This window comes from Thamnophis elegans, chromosome 6, assembly GCF_009769535.1.
Source record: "Thamnophis elegans isolate rThaEle1 chromosome 6, rThaEle1.pri, whole genome shotgun sequence".
NCBI classification, from domain to species: Eukaryota; Metazoa; Chordata; class Lepidosauria; order Squamata; family Colubridae; genus Thamnophis; species Thamnophis elegans.
The window spans coordinates 39,641,609-39,668,223 of NC_045546.1; the positions used below are offsets into that span (position 1 = coordinate 39,641,609).

Here is a 26,615-nt window from a genome sequence, read left to right on the forward strand (position 1 = left end):
CTGTCATTATTCGCTTCATCTATTTAAGAAAAGACTTAAAAAACAGGAAACTGGTGTAATGTCAGAATTTGCTTTTTTTTTCTTAGCTTTGACCTGTAGGCTAAGATGGTCTTGCTTAGATTACTATTTCATCTCATCTTCTGAATTTACTCTTACACACCCCACTTCCTGCGTATATGGCCATTGAAATAGATCATCTTGCTAATGTGGCTATAGCATGAGGTCAGTCAACCAAACAACCTTCCATTCTATTTTGATTCTACATTAATCTTGGATCCTTCCAGTATTCGTTCTTTTTTTATTTCATTTTTTGTTACTGCTTCTGACATCATATCCTGAGTAGTACATTGGTTTAACAGCAAAGCTAGATCCTCTCAGCATACAGTGCAAGAAGATGTTTAAAATGGATTTCAATTTTTCATTTTTCCTGCCATGTATATTGATGATCCTGACCATTAGTGGTAAGTCAAACTTTATTTTATAAAATTAGCATGATGCCTACTTTGCACAGACATTTATACCTTTTTAAAAGGTGTCAACAAATCTCAGCAAAGTCTTGGTGTTATCATCATCAAATCATAAAAAGGGGTAATTAAGTCTATTCTTTTTGAACTACATTTATCTTTTTTTTTTGCCTACTACATTTATAATGAAAATAAAACTGATTGAAGGGCTTTGCACATAATACAGTGGGTAAAACGGGAATTTAAACACCAATAATTCTTAGGCTTTCTTCTCTTTTCTTAATATGTCCTTGAGTAAATATGCTAAGAAAAATCATCCCAAATCACTTAGGCCAGTTGTATATAGTTTTGAAAATAAATTTCAAGATTTTATCATACTGCTTTGTTTTTAAAATTTGAAATACCAGAACCATTTACATTATTCCAGAATCAGTGAATATATATTATAAAGAATATTACAAATTCAGATATATATGTGCTGGTCATGTCCTTATTTATATTTTTATTTAACAATGGAAATTATTTCTCTTACTGGTTTATTATATGTGTGTTAGTGTAGAACTGTGAACAACATCTCCTAAGTTTTGAAGCCACTGAATCAACCAATATAATTAGATACACCTATATTCATTATAAATGACAATTATAAGGCATATTTAATTACACAAATAAGCAGACAAATAATATATTTCAAATTTTAAATATTTACTCAAGTAAGAGTATATATATGTTTTAGTTTTGTTTTAGTAACACATTAGCAAGTATTCTCATTTAAATCTGAGATCTGTAAACTCATCTGCTTTAATTTATTCATGTTCTCATATATATATATATATATATATATATAGATAGATAGATAGATAGATAGATAGATAGATATAGATATAGATATAGATATAGATATAGATATAGATATAGATATAGATATAGATATAGATATAGATATAGATATAGATATAGATGATATAGATATATAATATAGAATAAATATAGAACAGGAATTACTCTCAGCTATGATCACATCAAATTGAGCTTTATAAGTAAACCAACCAGGTAATTATAGCATTTGTAAGTTTCCTTAAACAGTTATCTACTGTTTCCCTGGGCTTTGATGAGGTAAACATGTGAGCTAAGAAAAGCAATATGAAGACACTTTAAATCTGTTCCAAAAATAATAAGGCTATGCTGTTTTATATTAGCAATCACAATGATACTTCTTTTCTCTTGCCAATTTGTATGATATAAAGAGAGATAAATTAGTTAAGTGGATTTTTTTTAATAGTAAGCTTAAACCCTAAGGATATCCTTGACTATCTGGGATTATCCTTTGATGTTGATAGCTTTACTTATCAGAATTTTAATTATATAATTTGACTTTAGTTTTGACGTCTATTTGTTGTAGAACCCAAGTAGTAGTGAAGATGTTTTAATGGAGTACTTGGACTAACTAAAAAACTGATACTTAAAATCAATTGGTTGCTAATATAGTAGCTGATTGAAAGATGTTGACAGATTATGTGTTAGTGTGATTCATCTACAACATTTGTTTGAGAATTAGATTAAAATAGATTATGTGTATATTTCATTTCTCTCTCTCACTCTCACTCTCACTCTCCCCCTCCCCCTCCCCTTCTCCCTCCCTCCTTCCCTCCCTCCCTCCCTCCCTCTCTCGGTATTATGTGAATTGTGAAGTGAAAAATGAGGATTTTGAGTTTTAGAGAATCAAGAGGTCTAGGTGTTAATCAATATCAGTTCACCAGAAAATACAATTTCATATTTATTGTAACTCTCAAAGCAAGTTTAAAAAAGTTTCGATATCTGATGTGTAGTAAGAAATGTTATTTCATTTATAATTTGATCGTGTCCAACTTCAGTGTTGCTTTGGTTTTAAATTAAAATGACAACTGAATCACAGAAAGGAATATTATATTTAAGAATGTCAATTTGATGATGAACTATAGTCCTAAAGATTTAGTCTGCCATGTCATTAGGAACTTTGGGTCTGTCAAGCCTGAGTACCATTTTACAATTTATTTTATGAAATTTGTTTGCCCCCATCTTGATTTGAAGTGAATCTGGGTGGCTTATAGTATTAAAAGCAATAAATCCTTACAAGATAAACATTTCTAAGAACAATAAAAATACAATGACAATCCAAAGTAAAGGTAAAACAAAAGATGGGAGAGAGCAAGAGGAGGGGAGTTGGGCTTTTCTCTTAAATCATCAGCCACCTCCAGTGATACTCCCCTGTTGGTGCCCCAAGACAGTTGGAGAGCGGGTCTTCAAACCCTTATGGATGATCAGAAGGGTGGGAGCCAATTTTACTTCATGGGCCAAGATGTTCCAAAGGGCAGAATCCATGGCAAAGAAGGCTCTTCTCTTGCACCCAGCCAAAATTTCCCAACAGACTCACAGCATGCCACTTCTATCAGCATGGGTGGGGTCAATCCATTGGGTGAGACAGTTTATCAAGAACCTGGACTCATTTGATGCAGGGCTTTAAAAGTAATAATCAATGGTGTGGCATGGACCACCCTAGGGACCCCAAGAACAATCTGCAACATCGGATCGGCACCAGTTGTAGCTTCCAAATGTTCTTCAACGCTAGCCCCATGTATAGCGCATTGCTGTAGTCCAAGCATGAGAATGGGAAATGATAAGGGATTGAGTGAAAAATCTCTCTTCTAAAAATGAACAAATGAAACAAAATGGTATATATGACAACCAATTTGGCATAGTGGTTAAGGTACCAAGCTAGAAATCAGGAGACAATAAGTTCAAGTCCCACTTAGCCATAAAAGCCAGTTGAGTGATTTTGGGCCAGTCTCTCTCCAACCCACTTCACAGGGTTTTGTTATAGGGAAAATAGGAAGAGGAAGGTGTGTTGGATATACCTATGTGCCGCTTTGAGTTATTTATAAAAATAATAAAGGTGGGATACAAAAAAATAAAATAAAATAAATAAATAATTTAAATATAAATTATGTTAGTACTGAGTTAAAGTTATATTATTGTCTATGGTTATTAGATTAATCTTTTTGTAAGTTTTTTCTTTAATCATATTATATTGTTTTAATCATTATAATATTTATAGTATATTCACTATTTTTATGTTGATGATGTAGTTTTTTTCTTGCATTTAATTTACATTCCCAAATGCAATACCATTCTTTTGCTCAGTTAATTAATATATTCATCTCTATGTCAATGTTTTCTCTGTTTTACCATTATAAAGCCAGATACATATAACATCCACTATAGCAGAATAGTTCAATAATGAATGGGTTTTGTTTTCTTTTTATTATAGGCAAGACTTGTGCTGCCAATAATTTAACCACTCAGAATAATTTCTCAGAAACACAAGTATTGCAAGATAATCGATCAGGGAAAGGAGACGTAAACTGTGTACACACCTGCCTTGGAAACGAGACATCTTTTCTTTGCATGTGTGGTAAGTATTTTGATTTTGGGGTCAACAATGACAAAATATAAGAACTTCATTACAATTCCTAATGCATTATACGTATTTATGTCTTAAACTTGTTTACTTCAGTTAAGCATCTAATCGTAAACCATGATCTGCAGTTAAATGAACCTGAGTTTAACACAGTGGAGCCTAAAGGCTATAGCACAGAGAACATATTTTGTAATCAACTGGCATTCATCATCACTTCAGGTGGCACATTATTATGATTGTCAGTCACAACTTCAACTATCTTTATGTTCGCCTACCAGATGCCATATAGACATACTAAATAATAACTGCAGCGTATTATTGACATTTCACATTATTGGTTTTACCATGAACCTAAAATAATTTCGACTGAAATTAGAAGTATATAGCTCATCCTAGAAAGATTATGGGAGTTTATCATCCTAGTCGCTGACTAACAGGGAACAAAAATGTTTTAGTCATTTCACATTACAATAAAAAGATTCACTTGATAGTGAGATGGGAGGCAAAAAAAAACATGAATGAATGAACAAACAAACAAATGAATAAACAAACAAACAAATAAATAAATAAAATAAACAAATTTTGCACAAATCAACAGATTTGGAACAATGAAAATGCTCTTTACTCATGCTGTATTTATGAGCACATTATTTCTCTTCCAAATTTCTGAATACATAGGTCCAGCCCTAGATTATTAAAAATAACAATCTTTAATTCAAGTATCACCCCCACAAAAATGCAGTGTTCTTTCTCTAACCACACATTTGTATTTTTCAATGTTTTCTGTTCTTATTTTTATTTTGTGCAGGAATAGGAAGCAAATAAAAGGCCCATCTTATTAACTAAACAAAACTAACCCTGCACAAGAACATTTTTGTCAAAAGTATTCCTATGATAAGTGAGACAAATAAGTAGTTGAACAAATTCCTCAGGCATCTGGGAAACAGGCTGTGAAAAGAGGAAGCTTTTTATTCAAAGCACCTTTTCTTCTGTTTCTGCTTACTGTACATAGTTCCGATTGTTAAAAATCTCCATGTCATACTTTTGATTATTATATTTGAATGATGGAGTTCAATTCTTATATCTCTATAATATTGGCAAGAATATTTTTATCCATTTGTTTTACAAATATTTTATATACATTTCCTCATAATGTTGACTTCATTCAATATCGATGCCGTTCAATTCATCTTTAGTTTCTCTATTGTGGATTTCCTTCCGTCACAGCACAATTTCTGCCCTGTACACAATCCAGTATATCTCACTAAGTATATGGTTGATGGAAGAGTTGTTAGGGAGATTTGTCCAGCTCTACTTGGCCACTTCATTCTGCTGCAGTCACAGACCCTTCTGTGTACTTGCTGGCCATTGTCTTCTGTGTTCATTTGAGCCTTGTGTACAGATGAGCTGTGACATCTGGCTTCTGAATCATCCACCTACAGCATGTAAAGCTTGCCCAGGCTTCTTTTATACATATATTTAGTGCTGTTTTGAGAAAATGCTAGACCTGAGTTGGGCAAAAAACAGTTTAAACCAGGAAAGGCAGCCGGGCCCTATCACGAATGAGTGCTTCAGTTGTTGTATTATTTCTGTTGACAAGGTGTTTCCTGTGGCCGTGCTTCTACTGTATTTATTACTTCGCTGGCATGTGTGTGTTTTGTGCCAAATTAACCTGCTACTTACAAATGCTGCAGAAAAGGTAATTTGCTAGCAGCTCTGTCATTCTCTGGAAATAAATAATAGAATTCACTCATTATTGATCTTTTCCCCCTGCTTCAGCCCATGTTCTGTCTTTACGTCTGGTGATTCTGTTGACAGTCATAGGCATGAATGAGGCAGGAAGGAACATTCAGAGGCCTCTCACAAGTCTTTGACTTGTCAGTCAGGCTATTTCTGAACATGGGTCTATTACTTTTTTTGAAGAACTGCTGACTTGTGTCCAAAAATAGCCTGGCTGACAAGTCAGAGATGCAGAGAACAGATGCAGAATGAACTATGAGGTATATCACACATTCTTCAGTTTTCTCAACAGTGTCATCCTTGTAACACTCAGTACTCCACAAAGGTGACCAGGGGAAAGCATAAAAGCTAATTTCCACACTTCTCTCATTCCCCATCTCCATTCAAATCTTTTTCAGTAAGTCATTGTGTTTGTTTTCACTGGGAGTCAAAACTGGTCACTTAATTTAAAAATGAATGATATGGTGCTGTGGCTTCAATTGAGTCAGGATGAGATGGGAAATTCTCATCAAGTGAAAACTGCTGATATCATAGATAAAATGCTGCAGAATTGTTCTGAATTTGGTAGAGCTGAAGAAACCCAGTAACTAGGGGAATGTTCAGTGTGGAGGGGAACTTATTACCCTTCCCTTCAGTGTTAATATATGAGCTGTGGCCAGTTGAGGAATGTCATGGATATAATGTTTGAAGAACATAAGTATTCTTTAAAAACTCAATTCCATTTTGCATATTTTGCCATTTGGCTGAGGTTCAACTACCACTAATTTATGAAGGCAATTGGGATTTGAATTGCCATCCCTAAAAAACATGTGATATTGTGGGTTCATGTAGCAGTTCTGGTTGATTTTGTTATGCAAAGACCATGCAGCTCATTAAATGAGGACCTCATGTAGCCACAACTTCTGACTTTCTGACAGCTTCCCCGTTGAATTTGCTTGTGGAAAGGCAGCAGAAACATAGAAAATTGCAATCACATGACCACAGTTTGCTGCAATGTTGCAGTGGTGAGTGGTGACTGCAAAGACATTGTGACAGCTGAAAATCTGAGGACTGGTCATGTATCACATACTCAGTGGAGTCATAACTTTGAAAGTTGCAGAATATAACCTAGGGGCTACCTGTATTATATCTTCATCGCAGTGTCATTTCACCTTAAACGAAGTACTATGTTATATTTGTATTATCATGTGATTTATTTTATAAAGTTCCTAGACTTCATCCCCTACCCCCTCCACAATAATTTGTGTAGAAAAAATATTATTTTCCAGGAGGCACAGAATAGTAAAAATCTTTTTTTCCCCAGGAGAATAGGAAAAATCTATGAGGATTTTTCAAGTATGTGCAATTGTAGTTTTTCTAAGTAAAGAAGTTGATAGACATTTTGTGAAAAGCATAGTAATTTGGTGTTGAATGATTTTGAATAAAGAGATACAACACATCAGGAGGTATACCACATGTTAGCAAGACACACTGTGCATCTTTTATTTATAAAAATGAAATGTGATAAGGTTTTTGTTGGAATAAAAGCTTCTTATTTGTAAAACTACCCAGGGCAAAATTCTGATATATTTTCCTATGACCATTAAATCAGGTTGATTTTTATTCATTTTATTATGTTTTATTTTATATATTTGAAACAGCATTATTGCCATAACCTATTGAATTCTTCTCTCCCTTCTGATTGTTGATATCCCATCATTTAGATCTGCTTCCAACTGTTCACATTCATTGTTTGCCTAATGGAAAAATCAGCCTGTTGTGTGAAACAGGTGGCCAATTCAATGACAATGTTCATTGGACTCTGAATGGAAATCCTGTAAGTGATGGCTGTATCAAGGATAATGGCACTAGAATTATTTTGGAAAAAGGTAAACATGGCAAGTACGTTTGCCAAAAAGGAAATCACTGTAAGAGTTCTCCTGTTGAAATGAAATGTGATAACGGTAAGTTATATTTTATCTAACTTGTCATTGGAGTTATATAGATAAATATACACCTGAGCATATTTTATTCCTTTATGTATCCTTCATTTAATCTGGCCAGAGAAAATATGTTTATTTCTATCAAATCCTTTTCTCCTCCGCATTAGTGTGAGACTACAGATCTTGTTTAGGTAGTGTAAATGATAAGGCGAACTCTTCCCTTTTCTCATATTTTAATCTTCCTAATTATTTTTTCAAATACCAAGCAGCACAAGTGATAAAAAGGTAGCACTTGTGATCAATGGGGAACAGTAAATGCACTCATTAGATGTGATTATGCCAGAGTGATGATCTAATATCACCACCAGCAATCTGGCCCTATCCTGGCTTTTCTAAATTCAAAATCCTCTAGCATGTAGCTCCTATGAAGTTCATCCTTTATTCCAATAGTGGGTTTCCCTTTTTTTACTACTGGTTCGCTTATGTGCGTGTACTCTTGCTGCTTCTGCGCATGCGCAGAAGCATCCGGGTGGGTAGGCGGAGTCTCCTGCTGCCACTACAGGTTCGCCCGATTCAGGCCGAACCTGAAGCAACCCACCTCTGCTGTATTCCAAACTTGACACTGAATCTGGCTACTACAGTTTCTGCATCTGTATTTATTTTCCTGAGTCTTAGTTTGGATGTAAGAAAAAAGGGAGTCAAAGAGAGAGAGAGAAATAAAGGCTACATCGATGGTCTGATGTGGATATGATTAGATATTATGGATATTTGAAAATATGATAATTATGTATAATTCAGGGAAAATAATTTGCTTTTCATTAGTATAATCTAGATGACACTATTTAAAGAAATTAAATAATTAACAAGGTCACCCCACAAAAAATCCTCTAGATATTGCGTGCAAACTCACTAATTGCTTTGAAACTCAATTTTTCAACAACTTTATCAGAAAATAAAATACCTGGCTGTTGATGCAAATACACAAACAAAGTGAGTCTGGAGTAGTCTAATGGTTAAGGTAGTGGGCTAGAAACTGGGAATCTATGAGTTCAAGTCCTACCTTAGGCATCAAAGCCTGCCAAGTGTCTTTGTACCATTCCCTCTCTCCCAGCCCAACCTATATCACAGGGTGTTGTAGTATAGAAAATAGGAAGAAGAGGAACTATTATCCAGGTTCACCCCGTATAGGTAGTCGTGAAACTTTTTGATTCCAGACACTGCAGCCAGAGCCTCCTTGTCAATCTGGCTGTAGTTCCTCTCAGCCGAGGACAGTGTTCTGGAATAAAAAGCTATGGGGGCTTCTGAGCCGTTGGGCAGGACGTGACTCAGAACAGCCCCCAAACCGACGGGGGAGACATCACATGCTAGAGTCAGGGGCATCTTGTCGCTATATTGCACTAAGACTGCCTCTGACGTCAGCAGGGATTTGACAGCCGCGAATGCATGCGCTTCGCGGCTGCCCCATTGCCAAGGCGCGGATCGGTCGAGCAACCGATGTAGCGGCTCGGCTAGTGATGCCTTGTGAGGGATGAAAGGCGCATAGAAATTTAGAAGCCCCAGGAACGATTGGAGCTGCGCCTTTGTAGTAGGAGTGGGAGCGTTCCTGATAGCTGCCAATTTAGAAGGGGTAGGATGAATTCCCTGGGCATCAATTGTGAAGCCCAGGAAATCCACTTGGGGCACAGCAAAGAAACATTTGCTGCGTTTAAATTTAAGACCCGCGCCCCTGAAACGGTCGAGGACTTTCCTCAGTACTTTGATGAGGTCTGAGCAGCTGTCAGCAGCGATCAGGACGTCATCAAAGTAAGGTACCACTCCAGGGAGCCCATGGAGCAGACGTTCCATGAGGCTCTGGAAAATCCCCGGGGCAACGGAAACGCCGAATTGAAGGCGGCGACAACGGAAAGCCCCCCGGTGGGTGACGATGGTTTGGGCAGCCGCCGCATCGTCATCCACAGGGAGTTAGCAATAGCAATAGCAGTAGACTTATATACCGCTTCATAGGCCTTTCAGGCCTCTCTAAGCGGTTTACAGAGAGTCAGCATATTGCCCCCAACAATCTGGGTCCTCATTTTACCCACCTCGGAAGGATGGAAGGCTGAGTCAACCCTGAGCCGGTGAGATTTGAACCGCTGACCTGCTGATCTAGCAGTAGCCTGCAGTGCTGCATTTAACCACTGCGCCACCTTGGCTCTAGTTGCTGGTAGGCCTGCGCCATATCCAGTTTAGCGAAAATACGGCCCTGCCCCAAGGAATGGAGCAGGTGCTGTACAACAGGGACTGGATAGGGGTTTGCCTGAAGGCCAAGGTTGATGGTCGACTTATAGTTGGCGCAGATCCTAATGGAGCCATCGGCCTTCACCGCAATCACAATGGGGGTCTCCCAAGGTGAGTGGTCGATGGGCTCCAGTATGCCCTGCGCCACGAGCTTATCGAGCTCAGCTTCAACCTTTGGCCTTAATGCAAAGGGCACCCTGCGGGCCTTCAGTCTGATTGGTGCAACCTGGGGGTCCAAGCTAAGGGATATGGGGCTGCCTTTGTAATGGCCTAGCTGGCCATCAAAGATATCAGCATAGTCTGACAAGACTGCTGCTATGTCTGGGGGCGTGTCCGCAGTAGAATGAATCCCCTGAAGGGAGATACCCAAGGGAGAAAACCATTCTAACCCCAGAATTGCTGGTAAAGGTTTCTGAACAATTAAAGCAGGTAAAACAACGCAAAACTTGCCATAAGAAACCCTCAAGGCATATGAACCTAGGATAGAGATATGGGAGCCTTGATAGTCTGTTAAAATTGCGTTAAGGGGTGACAAGTGACAACGTTTCACGTGGGGGCACAACATAGAAAAAGTGTCCCAAGAAAGAAGGGATTTTGATGAGCCGGAGTCCACTTCCATCTGACACGGCTTCCCTTCAATCAGTATTTTAATATTGATTTTGTCCGTACCCTGTGAGGATGAGTTGATGGAGGTGTCATGCAGGGACGAAGAAGCTTGATTGATGTTAAAGCATTCGTCTTGACGCTGAGCAGGTTTCCGCTGCTGCGAGCTCTTCGGCGGGGGTGGAGGAGGACCATATGGAGGAGGTGGCTCGATTGCTGCAGAAGGAGTAGGAAGTGAAGCCTTGCAGACATGGGCTAAATGTCCTTTCTTTCCGCAGCGGCGGCAAACCGCTGCCTTGAAGGGGCAATTAGCCCGGGCATGCGCTCCGCCACAGCCAATGCAAGCAGAGGAATTTGAAGGGAAACGGCTGATGGCTTGACTCTGTCGAGGCTGCTGACGGCGGGGTTGTGCTCCAAGTCTATCTACCTGAAGTTGTTGTAGATAGTCAGGCAGGGGGGCTAGCTCATCAATTAGATTTGTAATGTACGTTGGCTGCTGGAGCGGAGGAGGAGTTGGAACGGTTGAGGCTTGAGTGGCAGGTAACCCTCCAGCAACCGTCATCTGCGCGAGGTAGCGTTCTATTTCGTTGGAGGATGAATCTGCCAACTCCGCAGCGCGAGCCTCGTCTATGGCATAAGCTAATGTGACCTTAGGCTTGCCCAAAAGTCTACGCCTGAGAAAAATATCCTTTAGGCCACAGACGAATTGCTCTGCGAGATTTGCCTCAAGATCTGGGAACTCACACTGCGCTGCAGCAACTCTCAAGGCTTGCAAAAATTGATTTACCGTTTCTGCAGGCTTTTGGACTCGCCTGCGGTAAGCGAAGCGTCTGGCTATTTGAGATGGAGTAGGTGCGTAGTATGCCTGCAATCCGTCTGTTAGTTCTTGCCAGGTGAGGTCGTACACCGCTCTAGGGGCGGCAAAGGACCTTGCGGTGGCAAACATTTCTGGGCCACAAGCCATAAGGAAGAACCCACATTTCCTCGCTTGAGACTGACCTTGACGGTTGTTAGCGATTAAAAAGCATTCAAACCGTTCAAGAAATGCCTCCCAGGTTTCACCTCCAACCCCAAAAGGGGCAAACATTGGCATTCCGGCCATAGCAGTTGGTTGGAGAAGTGGCAGTTGGTTCCTTTTTCTTCTGGTTACAGGTCCCCAGTCCTCGTCGCCAGTATTATATCTTCAGGAATGAGACAGAGGCTCGTGTCCGGTAACTCTGTAACCAATTTATTTTAACACAACTTGTAACAGTAACAGGTAACAACCAGGCAGGGTGCTGGTTTAACAATGTAGCAACAGAAGGATGATCTGTGTAGAGAGAGAGGCAGAGAAGCAGCTCCAGCTGGACTGGAGTGTTCGTCTGCTCTGGTGCTGAACAACTGACAGTTTGAACGAGTCTGCCTTTTATAGTTCCTCAGACTCGCCCGGCAACTGACAGGCACGTCTGATTGGCTAAGACGCGCCTGGCTGCTGCCGAGCTGTCATTCGTAACAGCGAGGACTAACTTTTACTATACAACAACTACCTTTAGTTATGTATAAAAATAGTAAAGGACGGATAAAAATAAAATAAATAAACTGTGTTTGTTAGATTATTCAGCCTTAGCCTAACATGATTTCTTTGTTAAGATTGGCTTATACTTGAACTAACATTGAGTAATTCCAGTGGAGGGTCCTTACCAGTTCGGACTGGTTCAGCCGATCCGGTAGTGGTTTGGTGGCCTGGGTCGCTGGAACAGGCAGTGACCCAGGCCTGCCACACTCTCAAACAGGTTCTCTGAGTGGCACTGTAGGCGACGCCATCTTGTTTTTTGCTTCTGCCCACGTGCAGAACAATTTTTATTGCGTGGCACACCCACGAGTGAACCGGCAGTAGTGACTGCTGGAACCCACCCCTGAGTAATTCCTATAGTTTATACTCTATCACGATTGCAAGGTGCAAAAGAGCATAAAGAATTATCTCTGAGGGGATTGTGCATCAGTCACTGAATCATAAATATCAAAACCACACACAACTATTTGCGGATAGCAGCTCTGACAAAACACTGACATAGAATAATCCAAATAAATAAGGGAATCAATGAATTAATAATAACTTTATCCTTAATTGTTTACATTATTAAACTTTTATTAGTATTTTATAGGATGTAAACATTAAAGTAGAAAATATTTTGTCTTTGGTTTCTGCAACTGTTGATATTGGCAGGTATTTTATAAAAATAGTATGTTAAAGTCAAGGAAATTTCATTGCCTTGAGCATTCAACTCAGTGCTATTAAGCTGAGGGTATCTCTCACATTATGATCATGATAATTTTGTGATTCAAAGATCTGGTGTATAGTATATCAGCTGACCAAAGAAATAGCCTGCTCTAATGAATACAAAGTATAGACCCACACTTATTCTTCCTACTGTTAATCGTAGAAGACAAAGTTTATATCATGACCATGTGAGTTTCCTCTAGCCTTCCTCTCTCTCAGCTCCCAGTGGATTGCCTTGCCAGAGGGGTGACAGATCCCTCCTATTCTGATTACTTGCCAAGACTTTCTTCTTCAAATTAAGAACTTTCCTTTTCCTTCCTTTTTAATGAACCAGAAGTGACACTAAGATTATATTCACAAACCAATTGACTCATAGTTACCTTAGCTGGATGATTTTCTCAATCCAATTATTATAGATACACAGAACACACTGAAATGGTTTTAGACAGCATGCTAAATTGGAAAATTGGTGAAAAAGCATGGATTCAGTGAGCTGCAGAAAGAGAGTCTAATTGGGCCTTTGCGTCTAAGTCAGTGGAAGACACTGGTGGAAGATTTTCTAACCTGCAAGTAGCAGTTTCTGTGTGTGTGTGGGGAGGGGGGAATTATTCCAAACTGCTGCAGAAAAGGAAAATGTTATAGTCTTCCCATGCACAGCAGATTGCAAGCAAGCCATGTTATGCTATTTTCATTTATTACTATAAATAAAATTACTATAAATTGCTGCAACTAGAAAGAGAAAAAAGAGAGAAAACCTCATAAAATCACAACTCTTATAAATAAAATATTTATTTTGGATTAAGCATATATACTAGAATATGCAATCCAAATCTCTAAAAATATCGTGCAGGTAGATTTCAAGCAGTTCGATGCTTACTCAGCTATATTAAAAGTTTTTTTGTTTGTTTGTTTAATTTGTTTACTGTCTGACTCTCAACATCTCTGGGTGTCTCACAAATACATTAAAAAAGTACAGTAGGATACAAAAATAAAGAATAAACGATAGCAAAGAGGAAAGAAACCAGACAGGAATGGAAACTCTCCCCTTCAAAGATCCATATTTAAAGTGGGGATAAAATTGAGAAGGACTTGGATCACTTCCAGATAATTAAAATCTGGAGCTCGGCAACTACAAAAGCAATATTCATTTTCAATTATTTCCTAATTGGTTTCCAAACAATTCACATTTAATGCAAAAACACAAAAAAATCTACAAAAAGCAGTGAGTTTTCAGAACAAAATTAATATGTGAAATAAAAGGAGTTGCTATAACATGTTGATATTATATCAAATATATATTTGTTAATTATTCTTTCAGCGTTATATAGATTTTTGTTTAATTTATTTTAATTTAATAAAAACTTATTTTGAATAGCATCTATTTTGGAGAAAATTGATAGATTTCACTACATTGACAGTTTCCTCTTTTTCTGAATAAGTATTTTACAGTCCAGAATTCCCTTTGTAAAACTAATAAAAAACTTGGTCTATGTATATTAATTCATATGTTTTATTCTGGCTTCTAGTTGTTAAATCACCACCCAAAATCCTTCTTTCACCACCCAGAGACCCTCTTTGAGTTCAGAAATGTGAAAAATAAAATATAATAAACTGACCTCAGCATTGTGGAATTTGACATGAATAGATACGTAGCACTAATTTTATTTAAGGCATAAGATATATATGCTTTGTGAATCTTTTTCATTTTATAATATTTGTGCATATATTTAAACATTAAAAAAATAAAACTCTGCCTTTTTTAGTGTCAAGATGCATCTGACATCAGCTCTAGTTCTGATGGGGTTTAATGTTTAGAAAACCAGCACTGATTTCTTCTACTTTGTCAACTGCTAAAGACCATCTCTTTCTTTCTACCAGGGGATCTGCTGCAAAATCCACTCTTCCTGTATGTCCTAACAGCCTGTGGAGGTGGTGCAGTTTTGCTAGCCGTCACAGCCTCACTGATCACATGTTGCTGCATGAAAACCAAGCACAACTTTGTTCGGGTCCCTGTGGGTGAGTAATGCTTTTTTCTCATTGAAGTAGTGTCTCATAATGCTGTTCTGACTTAGGCTTCCCCAGCAGCACAAAGCCGAGTCCTTGTCCCTTTTATTTAATTTACAGTGAATTCCTCTCCAGCAAAGTCCCGACCAACAGTCTTTCAAGGTAGTTCACAATTACCGACTTTTATCAGGCTTGGAGAATGGCCAGGCCGTTATCTTTCAGATGCTGCAATACTTGGCAAGAATGCAGGAATGAACTAATAGTCTCCTGCAAACACCCCCATTCGCTCCTCTTTTATTCCCTATGGGAGGGGCCACTCACTGTCCATCTGTGGCTTTACTCCCAAGTCGACCCTTGTTCCTTAGCTGTTCCCTTCGTCTGGCAACTCTGTGCATGCACACAGCAGGCTCCAGCTGTTTGTCTGCCTCACTGATGTCTGACTCTGAAGGCAGCTGATAACTGTCAAACAGCCCTGGTCCCATCTCTGCCTCCGACGCAGAGCAGTCGCTGGCGGGCCACAAGAAATGCAGCCCCATGTACGCTTATTTGAAAACAAGTATTTAAACAAAATAATGAAGAAAATCAGAAAAAACTAGACAGGAAGTTTTTTCCCATTTATATTTATTATTAAAAACTTCCTTTAGGAGAATTGGAAAATAATTAGCAGATATTTTTATGGAAGACATCTCCATCTTTGATGAATACTGCTGCTGTTGGTTACCTTCTCAGACCACTTACCAAGCTGACTATTGTAAGCAGAGCATTCACCAGAGCATGACCTTCACCAAAGCAGTTGACAAATAGTCTGGAAGAACTCCAGGCTGTGCAATCTCAGTGTGTTCCCATGTTTGCCAAAGTTGGCCTGGAACTGGAAGACCCGTGGCAACACATGTTAAGTTGCTTTTGACTGGCAATCATATAATGATGGTTAAAGTCATTCATTGTTGATGGATCTTGGTTAGCTTCATAGAACAAGCATTCTTGTCCAAGACCACTCAAGACCATTTGCCAAAAATAAAAGAAAAAAAACCTTCTCAGTTCTTTTCTGTGATGTAGCATAATGCTATGGGGAAAACATAGGCTCTCAAACAGAGCCATGTGTAAGAGCAGGGGTGTCAAACTGGCAGTGTAATGTTATTGTCACATGAATTGTGATTTTCCCACTTTTGCTAAACTGGAGGTGGGCATGGACAGCCTGTGATACATCTGGCCTGTGGGTCATGAGTTTGACACCCCTGTGTAAGAGTATGGTCATACTGTTTCACTCTTTTCAAAACAGCTCATGTGGATATTCATTTAAATCTTCATCAGATCAAAACATCCCTCAAAGCTTCACTAAACCCTAATATATAAGATATATATGTATATTGATGTTGTAAACCACAAGAATTGCCTTGCAGAGAAATGGGTGGCAAACAAATGTAATAAATTAATAAGACAACAATATGACCGTCATAAAGCCCATTAGGACTTCTTTCCAGATACAAAGGGTATAGTACTGAAGCATATCTCTGTTCCACATTAAGAATAAAAAAAAACACTCATGAATTGCAGTTTTCAGTTTCTGACTGTGCTTTTCTACAGAAGACGAAAAGGATGAGGGCATAACCATGTCTGCCATTTCTAGTGAAAGACCAAATCCTCCTCCTAATGGAGACCATTGTGAAATTACAGATGTTCTTGTTGATAGTACTCCCAATACTAGTAAGTACAGAGACATGAGCGTTGTTATTATACAACAGAAAGTAAATGTAACTGTGTTGTTCTAAAAGCTGTTTTCCCTACTGTCTACTTTGGCATGGAGATGAGCTATGGTAATACAACTTTTTCCAGTATCCTTTGAAGTAAGCCATATTTTGCACTTATTGCAAGTGTAATAAGAAATCTTGTAACAGTTTCTATGTAGTGATTGTTCTATAAGTACATGTATTGTTTTAAGCAATTGTTTATGCAAAGCAAACTTGCTAAAATGGGTTGTGTCCCAGAATTCCTTGTCAAATGCTTTCTCACAACATCAGGAGAAGTAAAACTGATATAGATTTTCCTTCTAATAATAACAGTTATATCCTATGATTTCCTGAAGACTTCCTCAAATAAATGGAGCTTAACTAATCCATAAACAGCTTCACAAGAAATAAACTTTTAAGTTCAAGAATTCAGTTCTCATGTTAGGGTCATGTACAAGAATGAAAAGCAAGACAGCATGAAGATTTGATGAAAGATTTAAGAAAATGTACACAATACTAAATTATTACTTTATGAATTTTCCTGACATTCTTTTAAAGGTGCACAAACCTGTGAAACTTTCAAACCGGACCATAAGGAGGATCCAAATCCTCCAGTGGGACCTGAGGTGAAATCAGAATGCAGAAAAGAGGAGAAAGTGGGGACAGAAACAGAGTTCCAAGAGGACACAATTGACAATGCAGCCCAGGAAGTTATAGACGACTGTTTTCCTGATCCTATTGTTGCTTGATCCAGTGTGCTCCTTTTCCCTTCTCCAAGTCTGGGGAACTGGGGCTTCTTCATTCCAAGCTTTCTCAGAATAGTATAATGTCCTTTATAAATTACTTACCTGCTAATAGCATAAGTCTACAAACCATTTGAAATTAGCCCCAAATGTGGTTTTCTTCTGTGTTCCTATTCCTAAGGGCATTTATAGAAATGATATGGATATGAGAAATCTAAATATCAGATACCCTTCTCCCCAAATTGGAATAATTTCTCTACCAAGTTAATGTTTGGCCTTCAAGTCCCCAAGATTCCTAGTTCATCTTAAGTAGACATACAAATGATGAAATTCTTTTGAGGAATTCTAGCTCTTTTTACATTGAAATCAGAATCAAGAATTCTGTAGAAAATTCTAGAGCTGGTTTTAAGCTTCCTTGCTGAAATGTTTAGCTGTTGCAGATTTTTGTGATTAAACATGTCTATTTTACTTCTGTGCTAAGTGTTTACATGAACCAAAACTGGTTCTTGAACCACAAAATCCAGGGGTTAGCAGCAGGCTCCTTAAGCTACACAGGATGTTCTCAAACTGCCTATGACATTTTGGGTGTTCTGCATCCTCTTTCAACAGCAGTCCATACACCGATGTTTGGGCCCACAATTTTCAAAAGCCATCTGAATTATGAACAAAAACCCTTTCACCACATTTTTATAACGCTGAGGGTGAGGATTCTAATCATATATTTCTCTTGAACATTTGAAGAGAATTATGCAAAAGTATTTTTCTATACATACTCTAGCTCTTAATGTGTGACTAACAGGTAGAGAATAACAGAGCAATTCCCTCACCGCTGTTTTTGCAGATGATACTATCATCTTAAATCCACTTTTCAGCAATATTTTCATAATTGTTCTCATCTTTATTTAAGATGTGCTTTGTGTTTGTTTTAAAAATAAAGAGTAGGTATCTTGTGACTCTTGTTGAATGTGAGAAATGTTTATAGAAGGTGCCCTACTGTGGAATTTTGTGAACAAGTTTATGCAAGAAGGTAAGACTTCTAGTTACAATAGCTACCGGTACGAACAGCTTAAAGGACCGGTGCTTCATGCTTCTAAAACCATCCTCCATTTTCTGAAGGGCAAAACCAAGAGAAGTAATTGCCCCCATATTGTCTTGTGTATTTTCTGTAAATGTCAGATCAACCACTGTGGCAACTATGATGCTGAACATGTTTGACCATTGATCTAAATCAGCAACAATTTTATGCTGATCTTGCCATAAGAAAAAAAAAAGAATTAAAGCTTTTATTTTTTTAAATGACATAGGCTTTAATTTCATGAAAACCTGAAACTAAGGCTTAAAACTCTTCCTTTCAGGGAACAAAAATTTTCCAACTGCTTAGTCTGCTATCAAAAAAGAAATGCAGGAGTGTCTACTATAGTATGAATTGGCTGTAGGTGTTTCCAGTGCACTTAAAAAAAAGAAAACAACCAAACAATTTGGTGATGACAAATACAGCTTTGGCATCTACTATAACCATCATTTAAAGCATTGTACACTGAAAGATTTTAAGAATAATAAACAAGAGGCAGAATAAAGCTGTTTTTTTCCCTTCTACTTTATTGCCATCCAACCCTTTCTAGGGGCTAAATGTTTATGCTTTTTCTTTTCAGAAAAACATGGTATGTAAACAGGACATGTAATAATAGTTACCTTGATTGCAAAGTGTATTGTACCACTTGTATATAGTTGCAGGATTTTCTTTTTTATCTTCCTAAAGGCTTTAAGGTAGATTTGGCCAGGCTCATTGGGGGGTTATACAATTAAGAGTATTAATTAGGAAAAAGTAACTAAATCAAAATGAAAGTACTCTGGTGATACACATTTTTAGAGGACCCCTTGGACAATAAAACAGACACTTCCTGCTTTTTGAATGAGGAGCATCTTTACTACACCAAAGAAGATGCAAAGAACACCCAGGCACGAGGTAGCTTTGTATATTCTGTTGAATAGCTATAGCTTGCTGCTTTGCTCAATTCCCTCCCCCTTACCTTATATTGCAATAATACAATGTCTGAAAAATCATTCTCCTGTAATGCTTTGAGCTGTATTCTCACTGTGGTGATTTTTTTATGATGCTCTCCTTCACTAATAAAGAGGTTGTTTTATATACCTAAAACGAGGAGTTGGATTCTTTGTATTACCTGCTTATTTTTCAACATTGGCTAAAATTCTTACCTGGCAGCATATTCAGCAATCTTGGCATTTTTTAAACCAGGAGTCACCTTTATCCCCCAGCAATCCAAAGCTGGTTCTCTTGCCAGTCTAATTTTACTATTCCATTTCCCAGGGAAGAGAAGAAATCCTGAGAATTATGTATAAACAACAGTCCTATTCATACTTATCCCCTGTTATTGTATGTGGGAACTTTAAATTCTGTCTTCCATCTGGAAACTCAGGATAGCCTATATAAAACTCTTTCCGTAAATTCTTTTCCTACAAATGTTACATATAACATTCGTAACTTATAAAGCCCTTCATGGTATTGGATCTGGGTACTTGAGAGACCGCCTGCTGCCAATTACCTCCCACAGACCCATTAGATCTCACAGGGTTGGCCTCCTCCGGGTGCCATCTACCAGCCAATGCCACCTGGCTATTACCCGGGGGAGGGCCTTCTCTGTGGCAGCTCCAGCCCTCTGGAATGAACTCCCCGCAGGGATTTGGACCCTCACCTCTCTCCAGGCATTCCGAAAAGCCGTCAAAACCTGGCTTTGCCAGCAGGCCTGGGGGTGATGAGTTCCCTCCCCTCTCGACATGTATGGTTGTGCGACTGTTGTTTACTTTTATTATTTGTATTTTTTTTATGTCCCCCTTTTTCCCCCTTGAATTGTTCGCCACCCTGAGTCCTCCCGGAGAAGGGCGGCATACAAATAATAAAATTCTAATTCTAATTCTACATGTTGAATTAAAAGAATCTCAACATCACCCAGGGACTAATGATGGACTTGAATCGGGATTCCTTCAGTCCTAGTCCAATATCTTACCTACTTCACATTAACTTTCATTGTTAAGTAGACTGGCACCAAATTTATTTTAAAATAAGGGGAGATACTGGTATTTAGTATACTGGTATTTGGAGATACTTTGCTTACTTCTCTTTAACTGCTTGCTACTATCAGGCTACTGCAATCACTGCACACAACGCGGAAACATGACTAGTTTTTTCTTTTTCTTTCTTTCTTTCTTTCTTTCTTTCTTTCTTTCTTTCTTTCTTTCTTTCTTTCTTTCTTCCTTCCTTCCTTCCTTCCTTCCTTCCTTTCCTTTCCTTTCCTTTCCTTTCTTTTCTTTTCTCCTTATTACTTGCCTTGGGATTATTCTTTATACTATTCATGTTGTTTGCATTTGTTCTCATGGATTGCACCAGTAGGTTAAAACCAATTTTGTTATATTTATTTTGTACAATGATAATAAAGGCTATACTATAATATTAATCTTCAGCATTGGCCTCAGTCTTAAGTTATCATTAACTGTACCAGTGTTAAAGTAGACTCCCCTTAAACTTACACTATTCTACCACAGCTTCATAATGTTTAAAACTGTCCTGCTTTATCACTTTGTACTTTGAAGATGAAATCAAGTGATTGATTGTATATAATTATAGACATGGGTATGGAATTTTGGAAAACTGTAGGAATGACCTCTTTCTTCTGCCTGTCATGTCCTTTTCATGTGGAAGCAGGAGCTTAGGTCCATGTCACTGTTAGTATCTTTTTACGAGAAGAGGAACTGCCTATAAACTTGAAGAAGGCTGACCTATGCCCCATTCTGAAAATGAAGTGTCTATCATAACTAAAACCTAGCTAAATCTACTTCAGCATTAATTTTGCTGTAGGACCAAAGTTTTGCTAGGCAGCTCTTAGGCCAAGTATTATTGCTTTTGTCTAGCTGGTTTTTTTATAATTCATATTTTCATCCACTACCAAATTAAGAATACATAATCTTATTGCATATAGTGTTGAATTATCCATTAGCACCTTGAGCCTATGCAATCTGATTACCTGACAGAGGGATGAGCAAATGAAGTAAAAACTACCATCAAATTGGAGGTCTCTCTTCTTTGTAATGATCTACCTGATATTATTTTTTTTAGTATATATCCTTGACCCAGTTATATAGAGATATAATAACTCATGGCCCTGGTTATCAGTTTTAGTTGTTCTGCTCTGCCTGATCAGTGGTGGGATTAATTTTTTTTACTACCGGTTCTGTGGGCGTGGCTTGGTGGGCATGGCGTGGCTTGGTGGGTGTGGCAGGGGAAGGATGCTGTAAAATCCCCATTCCCTTCCCACTCCTGGGGGAAGGGCACTCCTAGGGAAAGGGTCTCCATTCTCTGTCCACTCCTGGGGGAAGATTACTGCAAAATCCCCATTCTCTCCCCACCCCACTAACCTACTTTTTCAGCTCCATTCTCCTGTCATGGCAACAAAAGAAGACCCAGCCAATCAGCTGGGACACGGGAGGCAGCAAATAGATGAGGGTGGGGCCATCCAGAGGTGGTATTTTCCGGTTCTCTGAATTACTCAAAATTTCCGCTACTGGTTCATGAGAACCGGTCAGAACTGGCTGAATACCATCTCTGGCCTTGATCTAAAATCTTATATCCCCAGCAGTTAGTCAGGTTAAGTTTTCTAGCTCTGTAGGACCTAGCTTGCAAAAGTTCTTTATTTTGAATGCAATGACTTAGGACTACCTTTTATTTTCTCATGAGAACTTATTGTTGTTGCTTTTTTTGTAGCTATAACAGACATGAGAGTAGGAGAGATAACATCCATTCTCAAAGCTAATGCATTTCTCATAGAAAAAAGAAGAAAAAAGAGCCAGGGGAATAGAAAAGAATGGGAAATATAAAGAGAAGGTTTCAAAGGATGAGAAGGTAAGAAACATTATTTGGATAGGCTTCACAAAGACCCAAAGAAGAGGAGAACCAGTCAGGCAGAGTTTCATATCTTTCTCATTTATACCACAGTGTCCTATTGGTAAATGCATTATGTTATTTTCACCTTGTAGATATTGTTAAAAAAAACTAGCCTTAAAAATCTAAGTTGCCAGTTTTTCAGGGCAGCAAGAAAATACCCATGCTGCCTTCTAAAATGTACCTTTTGCTTGTTAGTATAGACCACAGGCCTGGGTATTGCCTAATGGTCAGCCAATCAAATAATAACCAGGCATGCTGTTTAGCTTCTGGACCAGAAGAGTTGCCCAGCTAACAAAGACTAACTATGGGACTGTATAACCTCCAGGTGATACTAAACACTGCATGTTAATGTGTGGCCAGTTTTAAGGGAGATTCAATGTCCAGTTATTGACCAGCATACTTTTCATCATTTGCTTTGATTGCTTTCTTTCTTCATGGGTAGATTTCTTCAGTCTTCGTGGGTAGGTAGTATTAGATACAATATTTCTAGCGGGGAAAACCAAGTTGGGGGTATACAAGTTATCCAGAATTCTAAGGATTGTATTATGCTGAGGAGTTTAATTAATACATAATTTAACATGCATTCAGGAAGCTACATCAAGCATTGGACAGCAGTGCAATTTGACAATTTTGCCACCAGGTGACAGCAAAGGGCAAAACTTCAGCACTGGAAGTTTGAGCAAAAGCTTTTTGCAGGACCCATTACTTTTTGAATGGAGAGGGCATAGTTTTCTTTCTGTATTCTCCTTATGCTTCTTCAGATGATGATTGGGAGGGACACTTAAACTGAATGTGAAACTTGCTGTTTGCTCCTGGAGGACAATTTCTCGGAAGCAGAAGCAGATTTGTTTTTCTTGTACTAATCAGGCTGTTTGCTGTTTGCTGCAAGAAGGTAAGTCAATAACTGTAAATGCCTATATTATTATGCCTCAAATTATTAGACTTATTTTTTAAAGACTGCTTTATTATTGTTCTAGACAGCTTAACAAAATGAAGAAACTTTTTAAAATAAATGCTTGATCTGAAGAGGCCTAGCGCTATTGTATTTTCTTTTCAATAGCAGAGAATACCTATACTTCCAGAAAGGACATAAATTTTAACAGCATCTGTAAAAGTATAGTCTGAAATGTAACACTACAAACAGTGCATATCGTCTGTATTATTTGCTGTTTGTTGCAGGAGGCAGATTGCTGGGAGACAGAGGCAGATTCACCCCCCCCCCCCTTGTTTTCCTCCCCAAAAGCTAGGTGTGTCTTATACTTTGGAGCATCTTATACTCGAAATAATATGGTATGTTTAAAACTTTGGTTCAGTGAGGTCTTCAAACTCACTCCCAGGCCTATTACCTGCAACTTTCCAATGGCTATTTTTCTCCCTTCACAAAATGATGCCTCATTGTAAATATTAGATAGCATATGTAAATTTTGTAAATTTAATTATGAAAAGGTAAATATTTCTGTAAACATGAAGCCTAAATTCAAAGATGACTTTCTAATTTATAGATCATTTCTGCAATGACCTTGCCTTCTTTAATTCCATTATTATGAATTCTGTCAGTCATTACTAACTAGCAAATCCTGCAAAGATGCTGCAAATAACATCACACTTTGGAAAATAATCATTCATTAATAACTAATATTTTGTCTAAGAAAGACTAATACAAGAGGAGCGAATTCAAAATTGTCAAGTCTGGATTGCAAGCTACTCTTATCACTTTCAAAATGCTTAATCCATTAGAAGCCAGTTTAGAGCTTAATAAATATGGAATTAGCTATTGGCCCTTATTCTTTAAGAGGTGGCTCAATGGCTAAGATGCTGAGCTTGTCGACAAGAAAGATCGGCAGTTCGGCGGTTCGAATCCCTAATGCCATGTAATGGAGTGAGCTCCTGTTATTTGTCCCAGCTTCTGCCAACCTAGCAGTTCAAAAGCATGTAAAAAATGCAAGTAGAAAAATAGGGACCACATTTGGTGGGAAGGTAACAGTGTTCCATGTGTCTTCAATGTTTAGTCATGCTGGCCACATGACCATGGAGATGTTTTCGGCCAACGCTGGCTCTTTGGCTTTGAAACAGAAATGAGCATCACCCACTAGAGTCAGGAACGACTAGCACATACTGTATGTGCAAGGGGAGCTTTTACCTTTACCTTATTCTTTATTTTATCCAGCCTTTCTACAGGACCCATTTCAAAGATGATGATGATGATAATAATAATAATAATAATAATAATAATAATAATAATAATAACTCCGCCATTGCCGGTCCCAAGCCCGGATGAGAAAGGAGGAAGGTTGGGATCAGGTTGGCATCTGGTCCCGTAAAAAACCCCCCGCCAACCCATACAATATGGTGAAAAAAACAAATAAGAATTCCATACCGCATCGGTCGTCGCGCGGGTTAACAAGGGCCGCGGCGGATGTTGGGGTCCCTGGACATCTGTCGACAAGTGGGCTACAAGTGGACCAGCCAACAAAACGACAAAAATATAGTGCAGATGAAAACCGTGCCATAATGGCCTGTTACTACAACTCAGAGCCAGAAAAAAGAGGCTATTTAAAGCGAATGTATGAATTATGGAAACAACAATATCCAGATTCAAATGTTAGTGAACAACGACTAGCAGATCAAAGGCGATTTATTATACGGAATAAAGTGTTTAGTGAAGTTGAACATGAGGAAATTCAGGCAAATTGCAAAACCCAAAAAACAATATCACAAGCGGAAATAACTGATATTCAAGACACAACTAAAGACATTATAGTAGAACTCCCAGAAGAAGCTCTTGGGGAGGAAATAACACCACCACCACTAGAACCAGTTATCACTGAACCAACTGATGAACTAACTCAAAAACAAAAAGAATTGAAGGATAAGATCATGGAGCATTTTCTGCTTAATGAGGAAAGGCAACGTTTACCATCACTAAAAACTGTGCCTAAGAAAATTTTGGCCCCTATCATGAAAATGGTTAATGCAGTGTTTTCAACAATTGAACCGGGATCCATCTTGGAAACAAACCAGTTAATGTACAGCGCAGCTGTAATAGTCACTAATGAACTAGGCATTAAAATTAAAGTACCTAGTCATACAACAGAAAAAGCATCAAAGCCAAAGTGGAAAATCCGTTTAGAACAAAAAATAAAAAAATTAAGGGCAGATGCTAGTAACTTAAAGAACATGCATGAGCAACGGCTTAAAAACAACAAAATCATAGATCGGCTAATCAGGAGATATAGATTGGATACAAGAAACATCAATGAAGCTGTAGAGATTGTAAAACAGCAGATAACAGCAACAGCTAGAAAAATTGAAAGATATGAGGCACGAATCATCCAACATAAACAAAATCAGCAATTTCGATCAGATCAACGGCGTTTTTATCAAAGTCTTAATGTAAATGGTGACACCAAAAGTGAAAAACCAGAAAAACAGGCCACAGTTGAATTCTGGAAAGAATTGTGGGAAAATGCAAAGGACTACAACAAGGAAGCAAAGTGGATACATGACTTTGAGAAAAGCATTGGCAACAAACAAATGCAAGTATTAGAAATAACAACTGAGATGGTCAAAAATCGAGTTAAAAAGGTAAAGAATTGGACATCACCTGGAAGTGACCAATTACATGGTTTCTGGCTCAAATATCTGACCAGTTTACATGCAATATTGGCCAGGCAACTGAATGAAATTTTACAAAAGGGCCAAATTGATGAATGGTTGACAACTGGAAAAACATACTTGATTCAGAAAGATCCAACTAAAGGAACAACACCAGAAAACTATAGACCAATAACATGCTTGCCAACAACCTTCAAATTACTCACAGGCATTATTGCAGATAACATGATGGATTATTTGGAAACAAACAACATCTTGCCAGTAGAGCAAAAAGGCAACAAAAGAAGGAGCAGGGGCACAAAAGATCAGCTTCTAATTGATAAAATGATATTAGAAAATTGTAAGAACAGAAAAACGAACTTGAATATGGTCTGGATTGATTACAAAAAGGCATTTGACTCACTGCCACATAGTTGGATCATAAAATGCTTAGAAACAACTGGCATTAGCAAAAATATTACATCCTTTACTGAAAAGGCAATGAAACAATGGAAAACTGAGTTGGCAGTAGGGAATGAGAGCTACGGAATGGTTAATATCAAACGAGGAATTTTCCAGGGTGATTCACTTTCACCTCTTCTCTTCATCATCGCAATGATCCCACTATCAGTAATCTTAAAAAAAATGAAATTAGGCTACCAAACAGCCAAAGAAGCTGAAAAAATTTCACATTTACTATATATGGATGATTTGAAACTCTATGGAAAGTCAGAAATAGAAATCCAATCATTGACAAACACAGTCCGAGTATTCAGCACCGATATTTCAATGCAGTTTGGCATGGAAAAATGCGCCACTGTATCCATAAAAAGGGGCAAAATCACTGCATCTGAGGGAATTGAAATG

At 38.1% G+C, this 26,615-nt stretch overlaps 1 protein-coding gene across 1 annotated transcript; it reads left to right on the forward strand.

The window, feature by feature from the left end:
* Positions 1-397: 397 nt before the first annotated feature.
* On the forward strand, positions 398-19,247 carry LOC116510509. Its single transcript, XM_032220103.1, has 6 exons — positions 398-461; positions 3,772-3,915; positions 7,365-7,604; positions 14,602-14,739; positions 16,312-16,431; positions 17,013-19,247. Exons 1-6 carry the CDS (start codon positions 404-406, stop codon positions 17,201-17,203), a joined length of 891 nt encoding a protein of 296 aa, XP_032075994.1. The 5' UTR covers positions 398-403; the 3' UTR covers positions 17,204-19,247.
* The last annotated feature ends 7,368 nt before the right edge of the window (positions 19,248-26,615 follow it).